A 26,845-nucleotide genomic window follows, 5' to 3' on the forward strand; every position below is an offset into this window, starting at 1 on the left:
TCAAAGTATAAATCTACAATAAATATAAGTAAAAGCTAAAAAATAAAATGCAATTAAATCACGTAGCGTTACCAGCTACATTTTGCATTATCTTTGTATGTGCAAAGTCTCTCAGCTGTGCAAACTGGGTTACAGACATAAAGAGGAGTGGAGGGTGATGCTGAACTGTGCCAGACCAGATGGCAGACTTCAAACTTATCTGCAACCTCTTCACTGAGCGTGTGCAGGACAGTAACAATGACTGCCCATGAATGGAGCCTTTCACTCGCCAGACACACAGCTACACAAGCATCATCAACACAGTTCTCTATTCTCTCCCCTCTGCTTTCTCCTCCTTCTACCCTAGCACAGCTCATGGAAAACAGAGACAACTTCTTGCTGGCAGAGGGACCAAAGGAAGAAGAAAAAGATAATGTGGGTGGAGGCAGTAAGTTATTCACAGAGACATCATTTCCCCTACCTTCAACTCATGTATTACTTCACTAGTTTGGTCTACAGACCAAATTAGTAAGTAAAATAACCCCCCACAGAAACATTTCAAGGTGCATGCTACTCATTACACAACTAAAAGCATAGAAAACAAAATACAACCTACCAATTTAAGAAAGAATACTGTTCAAGCAAGGATCTGTGAAGTCATTTTGTCAAAGACAAATTTCAATTTAGCAAAAAATTACGGGGTTAGGGTGGGGTGGAGACAACTTTTTTATTCAACAATTCTTAAGCGGGGACTGAAGGCAAGAACAGAAGTGCAGTCAGAAACATTTAGTACGACCAAGCAAGGTCTTAAGACTACAAAGTGATAGTCTTTGAAAATATAGACATTCACAATGTCTAAAGAGATAGTGCTAAGAAAGGAAAGGAGGAAAGGAAGAAAATAAACCATGATAACAACTAATAAACCCACAATTTTAGATAACCAAGGGAACTCCAGTCAGCTCCCCTGAAAGTGATCTAAAGACAAATTCAGAATGAGTACAAGGATGGTCCTGGCTAATATGACCACTGAGAGTTATCATCTGTCATCATGCTGATATATGTGCAACCCCAGGAATTGCCTACAGCACAGGCTGCTAGGAGGAAGAGGAAGACGAGACACTAAGATGCCTGTCCAAATACTCAAGCAAGAAGTTCTGAATAATCAATTACCACCACCAAGTGAACTCCTGCTCTCCCTTCCAGCCTCCAGTCCCTAGCTATTACCTCCCTAATGTGCATCAGTCATCTGAGCCTCTGCAGTTCACCCAAATAACACAGAATGAGACCCAGAATAGAAGCAGAAAGTTTTGGGGTACTAAGCACCGGTTAAGTGCCAAAGCTGGGACAAGGGAGAAGATGAGAGACGAAGGAAAGAACTGTGAGGAAGGATGGATGAGAGGAAGGGGAAGCCACCATTTCTGGTGGCTGTGGAATTGGTCCCTATTACCAGTCAGACAGTATACTGGACTGCACACACCTTTAGTGGGCCAGTACATGACTTGCACAGGATTTTCCTGCGCTGCCAAGACAGAGAGCTCTTAAATACAGAGCAGTATTTTTTAAGGTAGAATACTGAAGTTTATAACTGTAAAGCCTAATTTCCTTTTTCAGACAAGTATTTCCTCCCATCAAAACTGTCTTCCATTTTACTCAGGAAGAGCATAGCATGAAGTTGCAGCAGAAAGGATGATTTTTTAAAGTACCTATATTGCCTGGAGAAGACAAAGTATCGGTCAAAAGGGCAGAGCTGCCAAGACACTGACCTCTTTCAGAAGAGACACAGCAGTAAAGAAAAATTTTAAAGGTCAGCTCACCTACAGGCAGTCTCAAGGAAGACAGGTAAAAGAAAAGAGGTTACTTTAAGCACTACTTCAGAACAACAAATCTCAAAACAGATCTGCTGTGACCATGAATAAATAGCCTCTCCCACTTTCTGCATAAAAACTGTTGGGTTTTTCCCCTATATGGACATTATGACTTCTTCAAAGACTATTTCCTGAGAGAGATGTTTTCTATTAGAAACAGCACCATTGAGTCAACTGTGTGGGTGGAAGGGTACAATTCAGCCCTACCAGCAAAAGGTATTTTGGTTCACAACCTAGCCAAGAGGTTTAATAAACCCTTAAACTAGTTTTTGGGCACTAAATGAATGACATAGGAAGTAAACAGCTTTGTTGATACCCAATGATTCTTCCAAAGAATCCATTTAAAAACTAAATTCATTTAAAAAACACCACCAGAAAATCTGTCACAAACTAAAAATAAAAAAGTGATTTCCCTTTCCCTGTTCACCAGTAATGAGAAAAGAAACTTGCTTCTGTGTAAGAAGTCCCATCCCATCACATAACAATTTTATAACTGAATAGTTGAATACCAATTCTGTAAATTGAAAGGGACAATTTCTCAGAATTGAACACCTTTCTCAGGCTACTGAAATTAAAAAAATAGATACAGCCGAAGCAAACAGCATGGTTAATGAGTGCAAAGGTGTCTGCTCTCAAGATGAGAGCAGAATCTGGATCTCAAATTACTGACACTTTTGGTTACCTCCTTCAAAGGTCAATCATTCTTATCAATTTAGCTGGGCAGAGAAACAATAGACACATTCTTATATGAATAGTAATTACTGCGTTTGTACAAAGGCAGCCCTCACATGTCTTTGAGAAAAGCTTCTGGGGATGATTTTGAGCCTTGCAATTAGAGGCCAAGAGCTCAGAAAGCAACTGAAATGGCAACTGCAGCACTTGCAGCAATACAGATTAGCTTCCCATGGAGACAAAGCAACTTGACCTCTGTCCCTTGATTCACCAATATCAAGGTAATTAAAGGCAGCAGGTGGTTTGTTGATTACTCATGACATAAAAGATTGAAAAAACCTGGGAGACAAGAAAGACAATTTTACTCATATCTCAAGCATATAACTCCCAAATTAAAAGAGAGAATCTAGAGGGAGAGCTGCAAGATCAACTGCAGAAAACACCTTGCATTAAAAATCAAAAAATGCAACATCCATGCTTTTCTTATGCTATGCAAGCTAGAGCAACAAATTGACAGAAGTCTTCTTTTTAGCCTGAGAAGAGACAAAAATACAAGACTGCCTAAATTTCTACATCATAAAGACAGATATATAATAATGAATAACAACTGGAGACGCAAAAAAAAACCCAAAACAAAACAACAAAACAAAAAAATAAACAACCCACCCAAAACCAACAAACCAAAGACAAACCTTATCATACCATAAAAAGAAAATTATTCTCAAACAAACAACAATCAATGGCTGTCATACTGTCACAGGCTGGACTTAAACGCTTAGGCCTAGAGCAATAACGCAAAGGTTTGCGTTTTAATTTCCAAAGAGCAAAGGGCACATTCCTATCTGTTTTACTTCATTCAATAGGAAATCTCCAATAAAAGCATACTGAACACAAACTTTTTATACAAAAAGGAAGTTGACCTAAACTGTTCATTTCTCACCATTTCAAATGAAGATTTAGTGTGACCTCAATGAGTTGATCATAAGACTGACAAGCCTGCATTGTTCACTGTACATTAAATGAACTTCTGTTGCAGATGTGTTAGAACCATGCTTTCAGTACAGCCCATTCAGATTTGTTTTAATTATTGTTTACAATAAACTCAGCTTGTTCCAGTTTTCTCTCATGAAAGAGAACATGCATATTAGTACAACTGACATTTTAACAGGTCAGATTTCTGTTTCAGAGAGTATTCCTTAAAGAGAACCTCTACGTTTAAGTTCTCAAAATACATTTTCCACATTTTCTCTCAAGTCACTAGCAGTTGCAATGTTCACCAAACTGGATGTTCTTACTTAAGTTTCCTTTCTAATTAATCAATGTCAAAGCATCCAAATCCGAAATTAATATCTGCTAATGTTGTGTTGCAGCCCAGTTATTTTTCTGTATTGTGTATTGCTTCAAAGAGCTCCTCCTGTCATACATTAAACAAGAGTATTAAATAGCAGCAAATTTGCTCCATGTGTTTCAGGTATTAACTGTACTGTAAGAGGAATAGAATTTTGTCAATTGTGCTTTCTTTTTTCCACAGCTGTGCACTCCTCAGATTTAAATTAAAGGCAATATTTACTTGGAATAAAAATATTACCTAATAATAAACTAATAAAAACATTAAAATGCATGATTGATTGGAGAGGAGGAAGAGATGGGGAAAGCTCCTAAAAAACCCCCTAAATACATTTTTTATAAAATGTTTCCTTGTAGACACAACCAAAACCAGAGAAAGAAGCAGCTACAATATGGGTAGTTCCTGTAAAAGCAAGTCTTCAATCAACCCCACTGCACTGCAAATGTTTAACTATGAGTGCCAGCACAGAAAATGAGGTGTAAGTCTGAAGAGAAAGACCCGAACCAAAAAAATGTTGAATTAGTGACATCCTACCTCAGTGATTGGTTGCCCTAACGATGCCAAGTCCAGCTCCTGTGGTCTTGTCACCTTATCGATATCCAAGGAGTCCATGCTGGAAGCTGCCGAGGTCACGCTGGAACGGGAGGAGTTACTGATGGAACGCACCTCAGCATCACTCACTGTGCCAGCAGATGCTGTCCTCCTGTGCTGGGCAGTAACCACTGGCTTGGTGTCTTCTGCAACAGACTGCTGGGCTGCTTCATCCATGCTCAAAGAGGCCTTCTCCAACTGTGCAGTGATGTCATCCAGAGACACGTTGGCATGCGATGCTTTAGTCACCTTAGCAGAGGAGGACAATCCTTTCACGCTGCTGTGCTTAGTGGGAGGTCGACTAGCAGGCGGTTTCTGGGTTTTGGGTTCCGTGGCAAGGCGTTTCACTGCAGCATTGTTTGCTGAATGAGAGCCAATGCTGCTGAGCTCCTGCTCTATGGAACAGAGATCAGCCATGAGGGCATCCAGATCCACAGTCTCCCCCTGATTCAGGGCTTCTGCAACAAACAAGAGTAGTCAGTATGTGCAGAGTTATTTACAACGCCTCACTTTGTGTTATCAAATGTAATAGTTAAGAGAGCAAAGGAAGCAGCATTTTCTTTTCCCATCTGTATGTAGTGCAAAATATCTGTGCACTGCTGAACCAAAATTCATTTGCACTACTATCCTTGACCAGTGCAACTTTCACACTATTTAGATTAAACCCATTTGTCAGCAAAAGAAGTCCATGAATGGTCAGAATACATCTGAAACTGCTTTCTTGTGAACGGAATGTAAAAACACATTTGTGTATTATTGTGCCTCACTTTTTGAAAAAGTACAGATGTTTTGCTAAGCATTTTCTGCTAAAGTAATGCAACAGCTTTAAAAAAAACAAAACCAAAACAAAAATACTATATACATACTCAAACCTTTAAATTAAGATTTCCTTCTGTTTATTCTGAAAGCATTCTGTAGCTATATTCCTGCATTCTGTTCCATAAAACAAGATTCTCTTTCTTCCCAGTTAAGTCATTCTTTCATGAGACCAGATCCTACAACAAGCTTTTCTATACAAATACTACACTACAGTTCTCAAATACTAAGTGTTGTAAAATATAATGCTTTAGGAGACTCAAATACTTGAAAGAAAAGGACACCAGAATGCAACACCTTCAGCAAATATGTTTTCACCTCAGCTGTAAGTGTATTTAAGTGTTCTTATATTTTACAATATTTTAATTTATAGTTGGAATAGGTTTTTTTCTTAAACTAGTATTTTTCTTAAACTATATATGGTAAATAATTCAACAAACCATTCAAATTGTACATGGAGAAGCGATATGAGAAGTTAGCAAGATTGGTTTCCTGGCGGAGAGGTGACCTCTTCACTGGTGCAACAGGCTTGTCTGCATCCAAACTCTGAAAAAGATCAAAAAAAGGGCAAAATAAAATTTGGCAAAGGTTTGCTTGTCCAATTCCTTAAGATGAATGAGAATTAATTTTCTCTAAGAGAAATTTTTCAAAAGTTACTTGCATATATAAAAGCACCCCTGGTTTTCAGGCTTTCGACTGAAAACAAACATCATCATACTACAAAGATTTGACTCCAGATATGAAGAAAAGTTGTTAAACACATTCTGCTTTTTTCCAGAATCAAAAGGATAGAAGCATTTTCCAAATGCTTTTTTGAATGGTGTTAGACACTAGCTCATTTTGAAACAGATAGAAGGATTTTCCAAATGCTTTTTTCAATGGTGTTAGACACTAGCTCATTTTGAAACAGACAGCTGACTTACCTTTAACTATCTCTCTGCATGAAACTGCATAACATTCAAACTGGGATAAGTCTAAAATATGGTCTAAGATATCCACCATTAGCTTATGAACATAATTCTGGTGAAAGAGCTTAAAAACATTGAGTGAAGAATTCTATTTTATTAACAGGGATTTAAATTCACTAAATTCAGATTTTTTTTTCAATAGTCTTTCCTGTGAATAACATTAAGTTATGAAAACCAACCCTAGCCAGTTTATGTAGGGCACATTTTTTTAGGAAAACTAGCAGAGGTTAAGAAAAGAAACTTTTTAATGAACACACTGAGTTATGTTATGATGGTTAATATGGATATAGTACTATAATAAATACTAGGATTTCGTAAGTAGCAAGCAGTTGGGCACTGTGATCCAGCTGCTGACCCCAAGAAGTACAGGGTCAGGAGCTGCTGGCCCTGGAGTGGAATGTGTTACATAGGGAATCCAGCTCTTGCTGTCACTGAAGCTCAACAGGCCTGCAGAACATCTGAAATTAGGCAAGGCTTGTACTGATAAAGAGTTCCTGAAGATATGCTTGCCTGAAGGAAAAGTATCTTCTAGTTTCAACAGAATAACATTTCTCATGTAAACTTTTTATGTTCATTTTCTACATCTTTAGTCAAGTCTTTGTTAAAAAGATCAAATGCACTAATTTTTCCCCTAATGTTTATTCTTCCTGAGTTCCCTCTTCTCCTCAGCTTGGCCTGGACTTAAAAAAAAAAAAAATCTGTAACCCTAGAGACATCAGTGAAACTAGAGACAGAAAAGGCAAGTTAGGCCCTGTTCCTTCAGCCCAAACCCACAGACTTCTACAAAAGATTTCCTGTGAAGCAAATATATTCTAGTTAAAGTACCCCTACCATGTTTTACAGGCATTATTAAAGTTATTGCAGATCATTGGACACACATATGATATGCCCTCACCATTATCTGAGCACATTCTCCAGAACTGCTAAACCAGCAGTTTGGAGAACTGCTAAAAACTGCAACAGCACCCAAAAGCTTAATTCTCACTAATCATGAGAAGCAGGGTATTTTTTTTTTTTTTCATTTAACGTGCACCGTGCAGCAGAATAACTTAAGCAGAATAAATGTTAAGACACCCTTCATCAACGTCAAATATTGCTCACACAGGCAGCAGATTTTGAGACTTCTGTTAGACCAAAAATTAAAGAGTGAAAGTGAATTGAAATGATTCCCATGGGCATTCAAACAATTTCAGATCTTTTAAAAAGCAGCTACATCTGGGTCTTACTTTAAATCTCCTAAAAATAAACAATTAGGAAATCTATAAAGAAGTTAAAGATCAAGGATATCAGGGACAAAAGCCTTTCCTCCTGGTGGTCTTGATGTCCAGCTGACAGATAGCAAAAAATACTGAAACTACAGGAGAATGCACTTTGGATCTCATCAACTCTAATCACCTCCCTTTATAGGGACTTCATTGGAACAGCCCCATCAAGATTTGATGACAGTCCAAATAAATGATCTGAGACACAATCAACTCCATTAACTTGTTTATACAGAACAATATGAGGTCGTTCAAAGTTTTGGGGGAAATGTCATTTCTCAGTAGTTGCGAGAGATAGAAGGGCAACTGTCAGGCTATGCTGCAGACAGTCTTGAACAGCAATATGAAGGTAAGAACCAAATAATATGGGTCCTACCATTAAGTACCTTTTAGTAGGTTTTAAGTAATTTGCCAATGGACCAACAACAAAGTGAGACATCACCCTGAAGTCTGCATGTCAATAGTATAGCTATAAACTCCAAGTAAAGTATCCTTATATTTCTAGGCCACTCATACCTTTAAAAAATGGGGCAGAGAACAAAGGGTCTAAAACCCATTGAATTGTTATGTTATGATGGCCCATATGATTGTTATAATAAATACCAGGATTTTTGTAAGAAGGGCAGCTCTGATCCAGCTGCTGACCCAAGTAAGTACATGACAGGGTCAGAAGCTTCTGCCCCTGGAGTAGAATGTGTTACATAGGGAATCTTGCTGTCACTGAAGCTCAACAGTTCTGCAGAACAGCTGAAATTAAGCAAAGCTTAATGGGTCCAAGACCCATTGTGCTCCTCTGTGAATATCATCACTCAAAGTGATTTACAAAGCCCAAAATTATTCACACCATTAAAAACCCTTCAAATAAGTGAAAAACCAGCAGGAATTAGTATATACAGATTAATGTCACAGTCTTCCATTCATCTCAGAAGGCAGGATTCTTTATTGCCCTGCATGTGTGAGCTCAGGAAAATAAACTGTTTTCCCCTATAGTGCTATATACATTTAGAACTTGATGGCAGAGACAGTAACAGAGACGAGCCTGAATTTGAACTCCTGTTACATGATTAGCTCAATTTTCCTTCAGGCAAGATGAAGGTGAGGAAAAACTGCCTCTTCTCTAGCTTAATGAACCTTCACTTATCATACCTCTGCTTAATTCTATATGACAAACAGGGAGAACATTAACTATTTTATTCAGGTAGTTCACACAGCTGAAACACCCTCTGCAGGCAGTCACAGAGAAATGACTGATCACCCCAGGAGTGCAGCACGCCATACAAAATGCAGTATCTGCTTGTGAAGCAAAGGAAAAGCACTAAAAAGAAGGAAAGAATGAAAGATGTCCTATCAGCTGCTTTACTGATGCAGGAAGATACTCTGGAACAATGGTGAGTCCTTGAGGGTGTATCAGGGTATCTCATTAGGTCATCAGTGGCAGCATTAACAATTTTTTGTTATTGCTGTTCAGGTGCAACAAATAAATGCTGTTACAGTTGGACAGTGTCAAAGCACATATTTCAAGACACAGCCTGTCTCTTGTCAGCTGAAGTCCTTGTTGCTCTACAGACTTAAGGACAAAATATCAATTCTATAATTCTCGGAAGGAACTGTTATACCCTTTGTGATAGGTCAAACTAGCAGGTTGAACAAAATGAATATAACAACCTCAGGATGGGGTAAACAAGCCAATATATAAACCTTTAAAGATTACTGGACTGGTCACAGGTCTGCCTTGTTGCAAGTGGCAGTGTCAAGCAGTTGGCATCCAACTAAAAAGAAACATAATACAAACAAAAAATTATTCTGTAAGATGACTGAAACCTCCCTCACCTGTGTGAGTTTGTCCAATTCACCCAGCCAGGCCCCAAACATCTTGTCGAGATCCTGATCTTCCTTATCACTATCTTCTTCTGCACCATGGTCAAGTTCTTCATCTGACAATTGCTCCATCTGGAAAAAAAAAAAAAAGAAAAAAAAGTTTGATGCCCAAACTTTCTTGTCAGTGTCTAAGAAAACTGGCGTCAGCTACTATGTTTCTGAAAGTGTTCATAAATCAAAGCAAATGTTCATCCATAAGGATCATAAAAACTCCTGCTTACTAGTAAGGACTTAGTATGGAAGTTGTAATAGATAATTACAAAGCCATTTTTGCAGCTCACTTTTGTCAGAATGATGCAGAAAATTATTAAGAACAGAGTTCACAATATGCAATATACCATCAGAAATTCATGCTAACCTTGCATGTGCCTTCATTGCCAGCTATTGTTGGCAGAATCTATTGACATTACATTAGAAAAATCCAACTCCTGTCCAAGGAATTTAGCTGACCACAGTTAAGCAACACCATTCAACCACAGGAAGTGCAGTCTCACTGCACTACAAATAGATCACTACAATCTGTAAACAGAAATGTTTTAACAGGCCATAGAGAATGTCAGCAATACATCCCCTGAGACAGTTCAAATCTTGGATGCTGACCAGATCACTTCAGTGATACTGCACAATTTTTATTCAACAAAGGAACTTCTCTCTGGAAGTAAAGAGTCACCATAACATCTCTCAGATCCTTCTTCATTCAACAAATTTGTGACCAAGATAAAGATAATATTCTCCAAAGTTTATCTGTTATTATCTCAGTGAAAAATAATATTTTGTTTCAATCTCTTTTCCAAACATGTCCTCCCACCCCTTTTATGGAGCTAAGACAACATGCCTTTCTATGTACACTCATACTGGCAAAGATAGGATCTGGTTCAGGAAGAGAATTTATGTACTTGGAGAAGCAAAAATCTAGGTAATAATTTGGAAGCAATCAGGCAGTACAGAAGGTAAATTTCAGATATGTGCTACAGAATGTCCAGAAATACATAAGAACAGATCCCCAGCAAGAGCTACACAAAAAATCAATGGTGAGATGAACAGCTTGATTTAGTCAAGTCATGGGCTACATAGTTACTTGCTACATAGCTATCAGAAAGCACTAGTTTACATTTTGTAGATTTAAAAATGAACTAAGTGCTACTCTTCAGGAAAAGACAAATCTTGGTCTGTAAGACATCGATGTCCAATATTGCACAGTCAAACTGAAAATGGATGTTACAAAAAATGATTAATGGTCATATCAGAGAAAAAACTGCTCAATCCACTTTTTCTTTTATATGATGGTTTTAATGCAAAAAAACCCCAACAAACCCAAGATTTAAAAATAGTATTTTATTATTATTATTATTATTATTATATATTGCTTTTAATTCATTTTAACTTGATAAAATAGGTCAGAGGAAACTTCAGAGGTGATCTGTAATTCTGAGGTCAGCAGAAGCCCATATCTCCCATGGATGCAACATACTGCCATCCAGTTGCTCTAGGCAAAACTGCTTCAGTCTACTACCTGAACTTCTACTTTTGTGGGAGAGCACAATGCACGTGCCTACCTTAAAAGAGGCATTACATAGCATTAAAGCTAACTTGCCATGGCACACTGCACTGCAAAAACACTGAACAGATTAAATTAATCATCTGAATCTCCTTTCTTCCACCACTTGCTTTGAGTACTACACTCTTAAGGAATGAAAGGAAGCACTTTCTAGAATCCAAGAGTGACAATGAAATTATACCAAAACCAATATGCTTATGTAATATTGCTGCATCCTTCACCAAGACTGCAGCAGTTTTTATATTCTGTAAGCCAGGCATGCCTTCCCCACCAAGACTCCTCTCCATGATGCCTCCTCCAAGTCCTCCCACATACAAAACTGAAGACAGCATAGTAGCAGCAACTCAAGCTCTGCCTGAACTTCTGCAAAGCAAACCTAAGCTGTATTCCACTATTATCCCCCTTCAAAGCTTTGCCTTACTATTTCTTAGGTTCTAACATGGACCAGAAATACTATAAACTCGACAAAACATATTATACTTAAGGTGACATGGTCAAACTCCTGTAGAAGTGCTCACATAACATTTCTCAATGTCTAGATACATCTGAAGAAAACAATTTTTATTTGAAAGCTAAAGGAAGCTATTAAAAGGGTGCCTTATGAAATATAACTATGAACTAGCAAATCAAATAAATTGAAACCACGATACAAATCACTCAGAGCACAGTATTTACAGAGATTTGACAATGCTAGCCTTTCCCTCTTTGAGCTATTTCTGACATTCACTCTAGATAGATGGACTTGTCTTGCACTGCATTCATTACATGGCACTGTTCATAATTCACCCTTTCATTAAGGAAGAAGCTTGCTCTTTTTACTAATATTTCTGAGGATCTAAGCCATGGAAAGCATTCTCAATTTCCCATAAAGTGTTACTTTAGCTATTTTGACTTGGCATCAGAGACACTGTTTTGGTTCCAGTTACTGTGAAGACAGAATTAGCAGCCTAAAGAAAACTTTTACAAGTGAAGTACTGTTATGTCAGTGTGTCTGGCACTGAACCCTGTAGTATTTGCCAGCTCCTTGTAGTCCCCACCCAAGCTTCCTAACGTCAGCTGCATTTCCTATGAGCCTGTCAACATTTACTTGCAAAAGGCACACAGAAGTTAGTGTCTTGCTTCAGAAACAGCTAATATTAAGTCGCAAGTTCTGTAAAAGGAAATCTTAGTACAAGTTCCACAACTGGAAGACATCCCAAAGGACACTAATTAAAGAATTAATTCAATAAATGAGGGCAGAGACAAAATGCTCAGAAAACACTATATGAACTTCTTGGCATAAGAACTCAAAACATTAACCACTTCAAAAAAGAGAGCACATTCCAATTAAAAACTTCAAATTTTCCTTTTTATAGCCCTTTTCTTTCTCACTGTTGTTGATCACAGCAAATATGCACTGCACTTTAACACATTATGATCTAAGTGGGAATTATCACACCTTCTAAGGATACATCTTTATTTATAACAAGAAATAAAACCAGCATAAGAGGTGAGGGATTGTATGTGTTTTGTGTAGTTGGGTTGGAGTTTTTTTCCTTAAAGGAGTAATTTAGAATTGAATTAGATGTAAAAAAATGGAGAAAGGATAATGGTTCTGGTGTGATGCCTTGAAATCAGCCACTTACATTCCTAAAACATTCACAGGGAAGGAGATTTTAAATAGTTTTTATTTCTGTCCAGATCGAACCACATGACATGCCAAAGTAACTTCAGGACTCAAGTTATTTTTCAACACCTCACCTCCTATTATCTCAAAGTGTATGTTGAAGTAGAACATAAAGAAAATGAGCAGCATAATTCTGGGATACCTGCATAAAGTACAGTACCAACACAGTGTAGGTCTTTCAAATGGAAGTGAGGCTTCCTGCACTAAAGTGTGGTCTATGTATAATTTCATTATCCACTATGGACTGAGAGTGTCTATTCTGTCTGTCTGAAATGCTATTTAAACAGGCAGACTCATAATCACTCTAAGTCAATGATCTAGTTTCCAAAATAGTTAGTTAGATAGTACTAGATTATGAAAAATTATAAAGGCTTTCATTCGAAGATACCAGTTGTAACATTTAATCATAATCTAGTGTTTTAAATTACAGTGTAAAGAAAGAAAACTCACCAATACTTTAGGGGAATAAAACAGAAACATTTACCCTCTCAAGATAATTTTTATATCCTTAATATGCTAGGACAAGCATGAGATATTAAAACACACGAGGAAAGACGGAAAGTCCAAGAGCTTTCTGAGTTTCAGATGTACCATTTCAACATTTTCAAGAAAAGATATGATCACAGAATTCTGAAACAAAGAAACAGTTTTCATTATATCAACAGTTTTGGGACAGAGTTATCAGCAGTGTATCTTAAGTATCTTTTACTGAGACCCCAACATGAGGGAAGTGTCTTGCACTGAGACCCTATCCAGCACACTTGCATGTTGAGACAGTAGTTCCTACCTTAAATCAACCAAGTTGATTGAGACAAATGGATTTTTTACTATGAGGTTAATATAATAAAGAGTCCCTCCTTACAAAGAAAACACTGCGCTAACAAAAAGCGGTTGTAAAAAAATTAAGTTGCAGGTTTTCTCTATACCACAATTCATTGATGATGCAAAGACTAAGAGAAAGAAAAATAGAATTCTGAGTTCAACTGGAAACACTAATGTGCATAAAGGGTCAGCAACAAGAATGTGTTCATTCACTCTAAATTCAGTATAGTAACAATTTTGAACTACAGATGCTTAAGTATGTTCAAAATCAACTGACAGCATAAAACCCCAAAATGAAAACATATCATCTTTTGGCCAACTGATGTTTCTACCTCCAACCTTTCTTATTATTTAAATACAAGCTTGCACAAGATTCTGCTTGATCCTGAAAAAAACAATTTGCCTCCTAAAAACAACTACTGAATTTATTACAAAGCTATTTTAGCGATGCAGTAGTCAAGACACAAATGTTTGAAACACTATCTCAAGAAATAACTTTTTCTGCATTTTAAAACCTAACCTCAAGAACTATATAGCATTGGTTTGGGAAATATACTCTCTCTAGACCTCATCTGGACATCCAAGTATCTTCATTTGTGATCATTCCTGTGTTATAATGCCAATATCCATTTCTGTTAAAAAGTTGTATATGATAGAACACTATACTAATATGCTGTATGAGCACATAAGCGCAGAGTGCACACATAAATGTAAGATTCTAGTAGGCTTTCATCTCTAATATTCATTCACCTGCCTGCTTAAAGAAATGAGGCTATTTGAACAGAAAAAAAAACCTAAAATGCTTTAAAAAAACTGCCTGGCAAAGCTCACATCCCTGTTCCATGTTTCTAGACATTTCCATAGTTAAAGCAATGGTAAATAATGATTGGTACTTTGAGCACATAGATTCATTTCTACCACATTAATACTCTGTCCATGTAACAGGGACCAATCAGATCTGGCACACTTTTCAGTCAGAGAATCTTATGGTATAACTGGCACTAACACTCCTCCTTTAAATTTAATATTGCAGCACACTAAGCCAGTGACAGTGCAGATCACTTGCTTTAATATTTCTGTGTTTCTTCTTAATAAGCATAAACTATTCTGAAAATAATTAATCCTGAAAAAGATGTTTGGAGAGGGATTAGAAAGCTATAGGAAGCCCTTTGTGCATTATCCAATGTTCTATAACCCAGTTTATGTTGAAAGTAATCTAGATGAAAACCTGAACAAAAGAACATTTGTTTTCTTTAAGCTTCAAATAGTATAGTAATAGATGAATACATCCCAAGGTTTCTGCAGCACAGACATTCCAATGCCTCTCGAATTCAAAAACTAAGATACAAATCTATCAGCCAAAAAATTCAAATTCTGAATGTTCCACATGAAAAAATCTTATGTTAAGTGAAAGTCTCTTTCAATATGCTGTTTTTAGCCAACTTTGAGTTTCATTTTTCTTTTTTTAAACCATGCTTCAGGCAACAGTTTTCCAGACTTGGCACTAACACAACAAGGTGAAAACACACTGAATGTCTGATAAAAGATAAATCTTCAGACACTTCATCAAAAGCAAAGAGACCTTTCACAACCAAAACTGTGAAATACCATGGGCAAGCTCTTGAAATCCTGGACATCAATATATGTTTCATAAAAACCAGTCATATGCCAAGATACTGCAGATATAATTAAGGTGTAAAAAGCATTCATTTTTCCTTTGACAACCTTGGATTTAAGTCTACTATTTCCTGCTTTTCTTCCCTTACTCCCCAGCTGATGAAGGTGTTTTTCTTCACATCAACACATTATCTGCACCAATTCAACTTATCTGTCCTGTCCAACTCAACTACATTCCAATCATTAATGAAGGAAGGGAGTCAGCATCGCTCTGGAAAATTGTTTTTATTTAATTCCACACCTATTTTTTAAAAAACTAAGTAATTAGTAGCAGTTTGGAAATAGTATGGCAAAAAAAAAGAAACAAATGTTAACACACATGAGTTCTTTAAGCTGTTTTTCAAAATTAAAATAGGTCACTGTACTTCAGCAATAACTACTATTCTTCAGAGGAAGTCAAGAGCAGAATATACAATGTACAAGATTTATTCAGAGCAACTGGGAGAACGAAGACAATTCCAGAGTACACTGAAAGAGTTTAAAAGCTATGCACAGTCTGAGCATATTTCTTTTCAAGTCTTTTTCTCAGGCAGTTGGTCTAGACTGCAGAACTCCAAGTCTGAAAACCAGGCATCCTCACCTTATGGTCTTATTTTGAGGTTTAACCAGGAGATGCAAAAGAGAACAGCCCGCAATATTCCCTCTTTTGCCCACTCATCCATGCAACATGCAAGAATGTACCTCTGAAACCACAGAAAAGAAATCTGCTGTCTGAAAATGCATGTTTTGAACTGCACAGGCTACAGTTTTAATAAAAGATCATCTAAGGCTGCTGAAAGTAACAGTTATTCAAACATCCACAGCATGATTTCTAATGCTCCTCTTAAAATCGGGCACATGCCTGTACAAGAACTTGCCTTTGCCTCTAGCTGTTTGTATTTCAAGTCCAGTCAAACAACAACCTTTTTCACTAAGATCATAAAAATATTTTTCTTTACATTATTTATAAGTTTGTTATATAAATATTTATAGCACACAAGTGAACACATAACTTACATTTTAACAACTGCTAATGAAACAATTGTTTGAAAAAGCAACTGGAAGAATAAAAAAATCTTCATCAGATACCAGATCATAACATCAAAGCAAACTGTCTCACTGCTTCTGGAATCCCCCAAAACACATCAATGCTGTATACAGCAAACACAGGTTTTCTGAAACTAGGTGCTGTTCATGACAGCACTCTTATCCTTCTCACATTCTAATAAGACTGTTCAACACCCACTCCCAGAAATTCTAACCAGGAAAGTCAAACATATCACAGTTGCCCCTTGGTCTTCCACAGATTGAATACCTAATCTTTAGAACAAAACAGACATAGATATAATAACTCAGAATTCTTCACTTGAAAGAATCAAGCTCTTTTTGGCTAGCAGCATGAAGAAATAGAAAAATAATTTTCCATATTCACATCCTTTGCAGCTCCCTTTGCATTTAAGTAGAATTTCTACACTCCTGCTCTAAGTTTAGTTGACACTAGCACACACAGTTTCCTGAAATAAACACACTGAAGATACCAGAATGTTTACTTCATCATCTTGATTTCTAGCAGTGGGAGATCATTCTGATGTGCCACAGCAAAACCACCCACAGAATACCCACCCATCCACCCCTTCTTTGCCTGAAAGCTTTGAGAGGTAAAATGAAAAGTGCATCAAGCAGAATACTCATAGGGTTGGTTTTTGTTTTTAAGCTGTCTTTATATTGACTCTACCTTTCCATAATTGCAACCTGAAATTTTGAATTATCCCCCAAAGTGTGCCTCCTTGTATACTGGAATACATTTATAAGGTCTTCTTTCCTGTATGATAAGGGAAGCACCAAAATTACATAAATGTCACTACAAGAATCTAACTGCATTTGAAATTTGTGCTGTTGGGAAGGCACACAGTAAAACCTTTATTCCCTCCAATATACCTCAGTGCCTGACTCACATCTAGCCAAACAGATGCTGCCTTAAAAAGAAGGGGCTTTATCAATCATTATATCCCATTTCCTGAACCAAGATTCCAGCCAGAGTACCCAAGTGGCCATTAAATTAATTCCCATAAAAAGAGCATCCTAGATTACATCTTGTCTCACTGAACAGTCCTTATGAAGACAACCTGAAGACAACTATAAAAAAAATATTTAGATCATAAAAACAAAACTTGCCTTAGCTAAAATATTTTTCAAGTAGAGAGGAAAATAACATTCTGTAAAATAACACTATTTAGTTGCAGAAGCCAACATCTTAGATTTACCAGCTGAGACTAGAGAATTTTCAGTGTATAGCCCATCTTCAATAGGCAGACGTATACTTAGGAACTACATTAGTGCCAATTTTCCAGAATCTTCATCATGTCATTATTGTAACGCAAATACTCCTGCAGCATCTCTTTGCATTCAGTTTTACCTTTGGAATGATGCCTAAAAGAGAATAATAAATATGAACAGACTAAGAATAGGTATGAATTTTGTTGTAATATTTGGCCTTATGCACAGATCTCAGGGAATACCCAAATATTTCTGTAGCTGTGGCCCAATAATAACAATCACTAGGCTAACAGCAGCACTTTCTGCATCACCCTGTGCTTGAGAAGAAGCATTAGCCAACCAATCACTCAAAAATTCACATCTTTTTACAGGCTGGTCCATTGTGCATGTAAAGGGTCTTTTTCCACCAGGAATAAATATTGAAAGAAACTAATTTTTAAACATACACTAAGTTGTCTTTCAACTGTAAGAAAGCAAAATAAAGCAAGCAACCGTCTACTACCCATAAAAGTTGAACATCTAAACAGTGCTTACTGTTAAAAATGGTATAAATGACCAATCAAACCAACCAGAAGGGAAATGTAAGAAAATCACTTAGGTCACAGGTCAAATTACAATGCAGGTGACAGTACTTCCTCATAAGGCTGAGCTACTCTATGCTTTAGTACAGTTAAAAACTAATAATTTTTGTTCAAGGGACCCTCTCAAATGTTAAAAATAAGCATTATGCGACTGCTCACTTAAGATACCACAGCAGACACTGGAAACCTGTATGATGTGGGCACTATCTAGACTCAGAAGTACTTGCCAAATTCCTTTCCACAGGAGCCTAGTGACAGTCTATGAAACATGGCTCAAAAAACAGATGAGTAATGCTTTAGCTATGATAAACAGCATTCTTCACAGATTGCTTTTATGTCAGGGTATATATTTTTTACACTAACCTCAGCTCAAACAGGCTGGAAGGCAACTTAGTTTCCTGGTAAGAATAAAGACTACATTGTGAAGAGGTGCATTTCACTATAGCCAGAACTACCATCTCCAGGAAAAAAGGTGAAAAAAACTCAAAACCACAATTGTGTATTTTTCAGAAGACCAAAAATGAATATTTGATACCTCTAAAGAACATAGTTATTTCATTCTTAGCATTTATGAATCACCACATTTTGTTGTTTCAGCTAGCCATGACAAAGCAACATGACATTAAGAGATATCACATAGAAAAATCTTTAGAGGATGAACAGGGGAATAATCTTTTGGCTGAGACATTTCTTTAAGAATGAGAAAGTATATTCAATTTAGAAGTCATCTGATTTACTTTAAACCCACCTCTAACAAACTGAGCAGAAGAACACTGCCATAAACCAAAAATAAACACATCTAAACAGGCTACCCCGGCTCATCTAGTTTTATATAAGCCACTAATAACACCAGATTTAAGTACTGCAATAGGCAGTCAACTTTCATCGTCTAACTTCATGGCCAACTGTAAGGAGAGACATAAAGTCCCCTCTATCCCTCTCAAAAGTCACTCTTTTGCATCACCAACTTCTGCACAGAAGGACATGTGTTTATTAAAGTATGAGAGGTAGATGGTGGGGGGGAGGAGGGGGAAGAGGAAGTATATGCTCCACCACGAGGTTACCATGAGAAATAGAATTACTATGTAAGGAGAGGTTTTTCCATGCAAGAGCTGTCTCTTGTGGAAAGCTTGAAAGGACTGCATTGAGGGAGCAGAGCTGAGAGAGAAGAGCTCAAGAGAGCCTTGTACATCTAGAAGAAAGAGTGATATGGGGCTCTGTACAGAGATGAGAGTCCCAGCAGTCAAAACTGGAAGGAAAGGCTGGAAGTCAGCAGTAACAGGACAACTTTCTATGAAAGGAAAGAGGAGGGGATCATGTAGCAGTAAATTAGCACTGCTCACTAGGTAGTGATATGAGACATATAGGCTGAAAGGGTCCCTGCCACACAATGGGACTTGGCAGCAACCATGTGGCATGAAAAGGAAAAACTACAGACAAGTTCTTCATGATATGGCTATAGGTGGAAAAATATGTTTGTGAACATCAAAACTGCAAGAAAATCACTGCTTTGAGAGAGTATTTTATCAGCATCTTCCCTTGGGTCTTGCAGGTGATTAAGTAAAATTTCAGGTACCCGTAAGACTCATATGCAATAGTAAAGAAATAGAAAGCCAACATCCTGCTGCATGAACTTCAATTCACTATTCTCCGTGGCGATATTTTAAGAATCCAAGTTGTATTTTGAGAATTCCACCAGATGAGAAAAAAAAAAACCCAAAAAACACCTGAAGAAGTCCTACACTTGCTCAATTCTTCTTGTTTTTCTCCTCTAAAGTAAAAGAGAAGTCATTCCAGAAGTGAAGTTAATCACAATGCAGTTTTTGAGTGACATCTGGTCGAGCAAGATGCCAAAGCTGGACCACTTTTCTCTAGAAAAACCTGCACAAATTCCTGAAGAAGAGAAAGCCTTGAGCACATTTAGAAAGACATGCTTATCACTGATAAAAGCTGAAAATACAATTTAATTCTTAGTTGCCATTTTAGCAGAATGTCACTGAAGAACTCTCTTCAGAACTTCTGACCTGTCCTCCCAAAAACCTCTGTAAAAGAAAACAAAGTAACATCCCACCCCCAAAAATTAAATCAAACAAAAAACTCAGAGTAAACTGACAATAGCTCTCACAACATTTTTTTTCTTGTTAGTACTTTCTTCTCTTGGGATTTTTCTTCTACAGTTAATTCAACATCCTTTCTCTCAAGGGTGGTTTAATGATCTTAAAGCAAGAAGTCCATACAACAGCTCAAACCAGTAACAGCAACTGGAGGTACAGAGCTATGAAATTTGTCACACACTGCCAACAGAAACCTAAATGTTGCCTACTGAGCACTAACCTTAATCTCTAGCTTATAAGCCTTCTGAAACTAATTAAATTTTTTAAAAATTAATTTTGTCTACTTAAGATATTCTCTAAAGATATATGTTCATACTGAAAAGCTGCATTACTTCAGTTTCTAAATAAATCTTGGCACTAGAAAGCAAGGGAGGGAAGCAGGGAGAAACATTAGAACTGGGTACCACTCCCTGGAAAAAAAGTATTTAAAGCAAGAAAGCAGCCTCAACATAAAGAAGTTTTGCTATGTCAAAGGTTAGAGAAGTCTAAAAAGACAGTTAATACCAACTGATGCATACCGAAAGACTTAATCCTGAGGCAATTAAATTCTAGATAAAGACAAAATGTAAATATTTAACACAGAATCAATGTTTTAAAGTACACATTCCTGAAAAAGTAAGGGAATTACCTTACATAGCAAAAGGGAAAAAAATACAAGTGTATTTATGCCATAAGTATAAGTTATGCCACTGAGGAAGCAAACATGAGATTTCTGTACAGTAAAAGAATCATGGAAGATGGGGCTGACAGCTGTGATTTGTTAAACGAGGACTTTAAACAGAAGTATTTAAACTCATGGGATTAGGCCAGCATTCCTAAGACATGCTGTTCAGATCTTAAGCTGCAGAGACCTTGTCTAAGCAGCTCAGCAAATGAGTCACATAAACAACTACTGTAAACTCTGCTGCCACCACACTTGGTAGCTTTGTGAATGAAGCTTTTCTTGCATATGAAAACTAAAGACAGTGTTTTGCTACTGGAATGGGAAGCAGGGGGGAGAAGGAGGAAATAATCAAGTAAATCAGCAGACTCCATACTGCCACTTAAAATCATAAGTTTCAAATTTTCTTCCTAAGAATTATCTTTCCTCAAACACTTAAAATAATTTTTAATTCAGTAATTATTTTTTTTTAATTCAGTGAAATTTTAATTCCTATTTTTAATTCAGTGAAGAATAATCCTGAACAGGTGGCTCAGAGCAGCTATTATGCACACAGATACATATATGCAGTGCATTATGTTTCACTTTATGTTTTGCTTAGAAACATGCTTGGAAATTCTGTCACTTAGTATTCGATTATTCATATTTCCTAACTAAGTCTGATGCTGTGGTAAAGGTAGGGCATATTTGGATGAAAAGAAAAAACAACTGCATAGGTTGACTAAAATAATCTTAACGTTTACAAAACATGTTTTTAAAAGAAACACTTGTTAGATCAGATTGATACAAAGGCATCTTAAAGTAACACAGGAACTTGGTTTATGTCTAACTTTTTTTTTTTAAATATAACAAAAATGAATGAGCTTTTTTCAATATCAGGACTTCTAAGCAGGGGTCACACTGACTGAAAAATACTATATACTACTCTCATTTCCATGCTGAGAGACACAAATTCAGAGAGACAGCAATGATACACTTCATGTCAGCCAGAGAGGCTCTCCTCCACCACACTGGATTTGGAACATGCTACAAATTGAGAAGCTACAGGTGAATATAACTTACCTATTTCTCAAGACAGACAAGGGAGTAACTTTCAAAATCATTTCCACATTCAAGTTTCGCATGAAAAGCAAAGCTGGGAGCAGTCTCTGTGACATACCAAAAGTAGCAGATCATTTGTGTCTTCCCCTCCAGAAACAAATTCACCTGGAAACACACACTGGACTGTGCTTACCCAAGAGTTTCAGTCACATAGGAAAGGAGGGGCTGCAGCACATTCTTCCTCCTTTTTCCTTCCTGTCTTCTCCTTGGATAAATATACCATCTGTTCAGATGAAGAAGCTGAGCATCAAAATGTTACAGCACTTCCAATAGCAAACCCTTGCATTTGCCCTATTTTTAGAAACATGCCAATGGCAAAGGACCTCCTACCTCCTGCATTGCTCTATGGGATCAATGCAAATATACCCCCAACTATTATCAGCTGAGTAACTCTACACACGCTTTTTAGCAATGCTTTTGTGAAATTCAGTAAATTTCTTATTGTCATCAGCATTTAAGTGCTGCAGAATATTAAAAACAAACAAACAACCCCCCCCCCCAACATATTTTGGATGGAGTTTTTCTTTGCATTTGGAAAACACTGACACAACTGGCTCAGAAGCAATAAAATTCTGAAGATATCTTTCTCACTATTCCAGGGTAAACTTTCTACAGTAGTTTTCAAAGGAGTTTTTGGAGAAAAGTCTCTAGAAACTTTTCTGATATTTTGTTTTAACCTCTCACTCCTCTAGTTTAAAACAACAACTTACACATTAAAGCTTGAGCCAGGCTAACACCTCCTTACTGTTATGAAGAGGAAGAAATCTCTTTCCATCCGTTTGCATGCTGCTCCGGAATATCACTGAACCTGCTCAACCTTCTAAACTATCAGAAAACCCACTCAACACTCCAAACACCAAAGGTGTTTACGACCTTGCTGAGGTCGCAAGCAGCAACTTTCTTTTTGGGTTCATACCAGACAGCTGGGAGAAGGGACAGGGAAACAAACAAGTGGGACTTCTCCTTTGTGGAAGCATCAAGTTCACCTGTAACAGGCTCACCTGTAACCTGCAACTCCACTTCTAGCTCAGAGTGTACTGTAAGATTCAACATTTGTTTTATGTTCTTAAGCTCATAATAAACAGAAAAGCCTATCTTTGCCATTAATATAGAGAAATTTTCAAATGCTACCTGCTGTAGAGCACATGCAATCATGTATGTATGACACTGAAAAACCAGTATAATTTTGTTGAATTTGTATTTATGTTAAAATTGGATCCATTTTACCAAATGAGTAAAATGACAAGTCTTTACTTTCTCCACAGACATGTTTAAAGCTTGTACGTTTTATTACAAGCATTTAATATTTCAGTACTTTTCAGATATCAAGTTAATCCCTAAAGAGGACTACATTTAAACAGAAGTAAGAACAAGGAAAAAAACCACAAAGCACTACCATCCATAAATACATTTATAATTCTGAATTCAGAAAACTTCCAGTTTAAAATCTGTATCACTGAGGCATAGGATACCAAAACATAGCATGCCCATGACATTAACTTTCAAATTAGTGTCTAAACACAAAAATAGCATCTTACCTTTTGCACTTTTTTATTTAATGCTTACAAGCACAGGTCAGACATTTCTGCAAACTAAAAATTTATTCCACAAGCACAGAACCTAGCTTGTATCTGTGGAATTGTCTCAGAAGCAACACAAAGGCAACATGTCTGCTTGAAAATATGTCTGTATAGATACATGTAATTTAAAAATATATATTATTTATATAATAAAAGTCTTGTCAATGTAAGCTAATCATTAGTCTCTAGGTATTTATAACATTTTCATGTTTATGCATGAAGGCACAGCTCTGTTAAAAAGCATCACAGAACTGATGATATAAAGGTACAGTTGAATAGCTGTTGCAACACTAATTCCACTAAATAGTACATTTGGAAGGGGCTTACAGTTTACCAGGCCTGTCTTTGTAGTACTGTTTTTTCCAAGTCAGCAGGAACAAACAAGACATCCTTCCCTTGGATGCAAACATTCCTTTGCTACATGAAAAGGTATGAAGTGGCATGAAGCTGCACCAGGGCAAGTTCAGATTGAACATCAGAAAAAGGTTCTTTGCTGATGGTTGGGCACTGGAACAGGCTCCCCAGGGGCATGGTCACAGCACCAAGCCTGCCAGAGTTCAAGGAGCACCTGGATGATGCTCTTAAGCCATGTCATATGGTTTTGGTTTAGGTATTCCTATAAGGAACAGAGAATTGGACTCAGGATCCTTACTGGGTCCCTTCCAGCTTGAGATAAACTGCGATTCTATGAATATCTCCTTTGGATGCAGCTACAACTGTGCAGTTTACTACTAAGTACATGAAGTTAAAGCCACTTCAATTCCTTGTAGCCTGAACAATACATATTAACTAGCTGATAGAGGCTGCTTCTCCTGGCAGCATAATAAATATTCTGCAGCCTTCATACAAAAATGATTACATCATCATACTCGAGTTTATTTTTGTATTAATTTTGTATGTGGCTTCATTCAGATGAGTATCCACAATCAGCTGAGCACCTCTGAGTGCAGTAAGCAATGAGAAATGGGGTGATCAGCTTCAGGCAGAAGCAACAGAGCACCCTTCCTCCTACACTTTTTCATAGCCCTCCAGACTACACCATGTGCTTTTGAACCCCTTACATGCCAGTAAAACTCCGCCTGGGTTGGGGGGAGTGGGGAAGCAGGAGGGAGAGCATGAAAGGTTAATACTATACTGTAATTTTTAAAAAGAGCTAAATACAAATTCTTTCATAAGAATACTGGGATAACTCATAATTCCAGGCAAGGAATAGTAAGGGCTCATAAAATTCTGTGAAATGACCAGAAAGTGAAAGTGCCAAACAAAGCCTGGAGTAACTTGGGCAAAGTAAATTTTTTTTAATCTTTTCACCACATTGACAGAGGCAAGACTGCAAAATTCCTTTGGAATCACACTTTTAAAGTATCTTCTGCTATACCTTTACTTGGTGTAAAAAGTACCACAAGAACCCTGCTTCTCTGCTGTGCATGCCTAATACCTTACTTCTAAGTCTTTTAATATAACTCTAATTGTAACTACACCAAATATTTGTTTTTCAATGTTTGGAATTATTTTTCTCTTACAGAAAAATGAAGAAAGAGCCCTATATTCTGCTTTCTGGAAAAGGGAGAATGACTACTTTCCACTGTCCTTCTCTGGCAGAGACGTATCTCTCTAGGATACTCTTAAAGTTTTCCTAATGCAAAAGGTATCTTAGAAATTTTTGGTTTCAAGCAGTATACCGAGCTCAGCAATCAAAGCTACCAACCAACTGTACTCTTGGCTATGGCTAGAGTTCCTCACGATACTCTGCACAAACAGCTTGTTGTCGTTGAAATCATCTGATTCTAAAGAGCATCACAAAATATATATACTGTATTTATTATTAGTGTTACACAAGTCAGAGTCCAACACATTCCAGAAAATTTCAAGTAAGACACAGTTTGTCAAGAAAGAAATGCTTCTGCTTTTTTTTGCTGTTACATCTTATTATCAGGTGTCATTGAGGCTGAATCTTTCTTGAACTCAACGGGAAAATGCAAGGAAGTCTAAAGAGATGATTTTTTAACTAGCCAGACATTTTATTAATCTTTCCCTGATAGAAATGTAATGATATTACCAAGATATTGCTTACACAACAAAAATTAACAAAACATAATACCTTTTACAGACACTGATACTAAAAGACTGTTAAAAAAACCTCAAAATTTTTGTAGATATATTACTACTAACACACACTATTTCAGTTTTTCCTATAGAACATAAAAACTCATGTCTTCATATGAAAACAATTAGATATAATTTCAAGCATTAAAATTTAGTTAGAAAACCAGGGCTAAAAATGAGTTTAATACCATATCGCATACTGAGTTTGCATCATGTACCAAGAGCCATGCCCCTTCCTAAGGCACATACAACCTCAGTTTACATCACTGGTGCAGCCAGGCTCAGTTCCTTTCCAAAATACTTAAGCCTGTGTCCACAAGGCCGATCACCAGTGCTGTCATTTCCTTCAGTGTAATTCAGAAAGCAGCAGGAAATGTGGCTCACAACAAATGCAGGAATACCGGACTTACACAAACAAACCAGAACCTACCGTCCACTCTGAGCCTCTTTCTGAAGTCTGACCAAATCTGCAACTTAACCTTAGTGAACACCTCCGGTCATGAATTCTCACAGCTGAAGAGTTTTCTACTACATAAAACCAGGACAAACTCTTATTCTAGACATACATTCTTTTGGCAGGACTATGGGAGGAGGTTCTATCTAGCTCACAGAAAAATAGGTCACCCATTTTATAAGCAAATATAAACTGCATGTTGAAGTCTGTAAGCATTTCATAGATACTCTCACTCAACAGAAATTTGGAAGAGATTTATCACAAATTCTGCATAGAGCTAGAATAATTGTACATGCAGGAGGAAGGAAGTTCGTATTTACAATCTTAGTCAAACAAGGAAAACATTATATCATCTTAGCAGCTGTGTAAGAATTTGGCAAGCCTCTGAGTAGTTTTTTTCTGAACATCCCAAAAGAACAATTATTTTTGTTTCCTGGAACATATCATCTTTGGTATAAAGACCTCTCTAAAAATTCAGCCAGATGAATAAACTACAGAATACAACACTGAAAGTGGAATGTGTACCACAATGACTATTTTTACTGCTAAAGCAGCTGAGTTGACCACACTGCATAAGGAATGTAATTTGTGACACCAGAAATGCTAATTATTTGGACCACGTTCACATCTTCATAAGGACAAGGGCTGGCAAGAAAGAACTGATGTGGCATTAATTTGCTGTAACCCAAATGAGGCACAAAGCTGCACGAGTAGCTACTTAAAATGTAGGTGACAGTGATTAGTTAAAAAGCCATGTAACAATTCATCTCTTAATTCAGTACCACCTCAATATTTCAAATTAAAATAATTTCCTAATTGTGTTTGTCTACTGCTCTATGAAAAACTTTATGCAGATGCAGGAGTTTGTCGCACATCCCATTAGCTCACAG

The 26,845-nt window shown here is 37.0% G+C and overlaps 1 protein-coding gene across 3 annotated transcripts in view; it reads right to left on the reverse strand.

Moving 5' to 3' along the window:
- The window catches only part of RAPH1 (Ras association (RalGDS/AF-6) and pleckstrin homology domains 1), a 150,777-nt gene that overhangs the window by 44,068 nt on the left and 79,864 nt on the right, over positions 1-26,845 (reverse strand). For all 3 annotated transcript variants that reach the window (XM_021531344.3, XM_021531343.3, XM_021531342.3), the window contains exons 2-4: positions 9,332-9,451; positions 5,712-5,817; positions 4,399-4,913 (exon numbers count right to left, since the gene is read on the reverse strand). In XM_021531344.3, coding sequence (XP_021387019.2) covers positions 4,399-4,913; positions 5,712-5,817; positions 9,332-9,451 — 741 coding nt within the window. The remainder of the gene's footprint in view (positions 1-4,398; positions 4,914-5,711; positions 5,818-9,331; positions 9,452-26,845) is intronic.

The sequence above is a fragment of the Lonchura striata genome, chromosome 8 (genome assembly GCF_046129695.1).
Source record: "Lonchura striata isolate bLonStr1 chromosome 8, bLonStr1.mat, whole genome shotgun sequence".
NCBI lineage: Eukaryota > Metazoa > Chordata > Aves > Passeriformes > Estrildidae > Lonchura > Lonchura striata.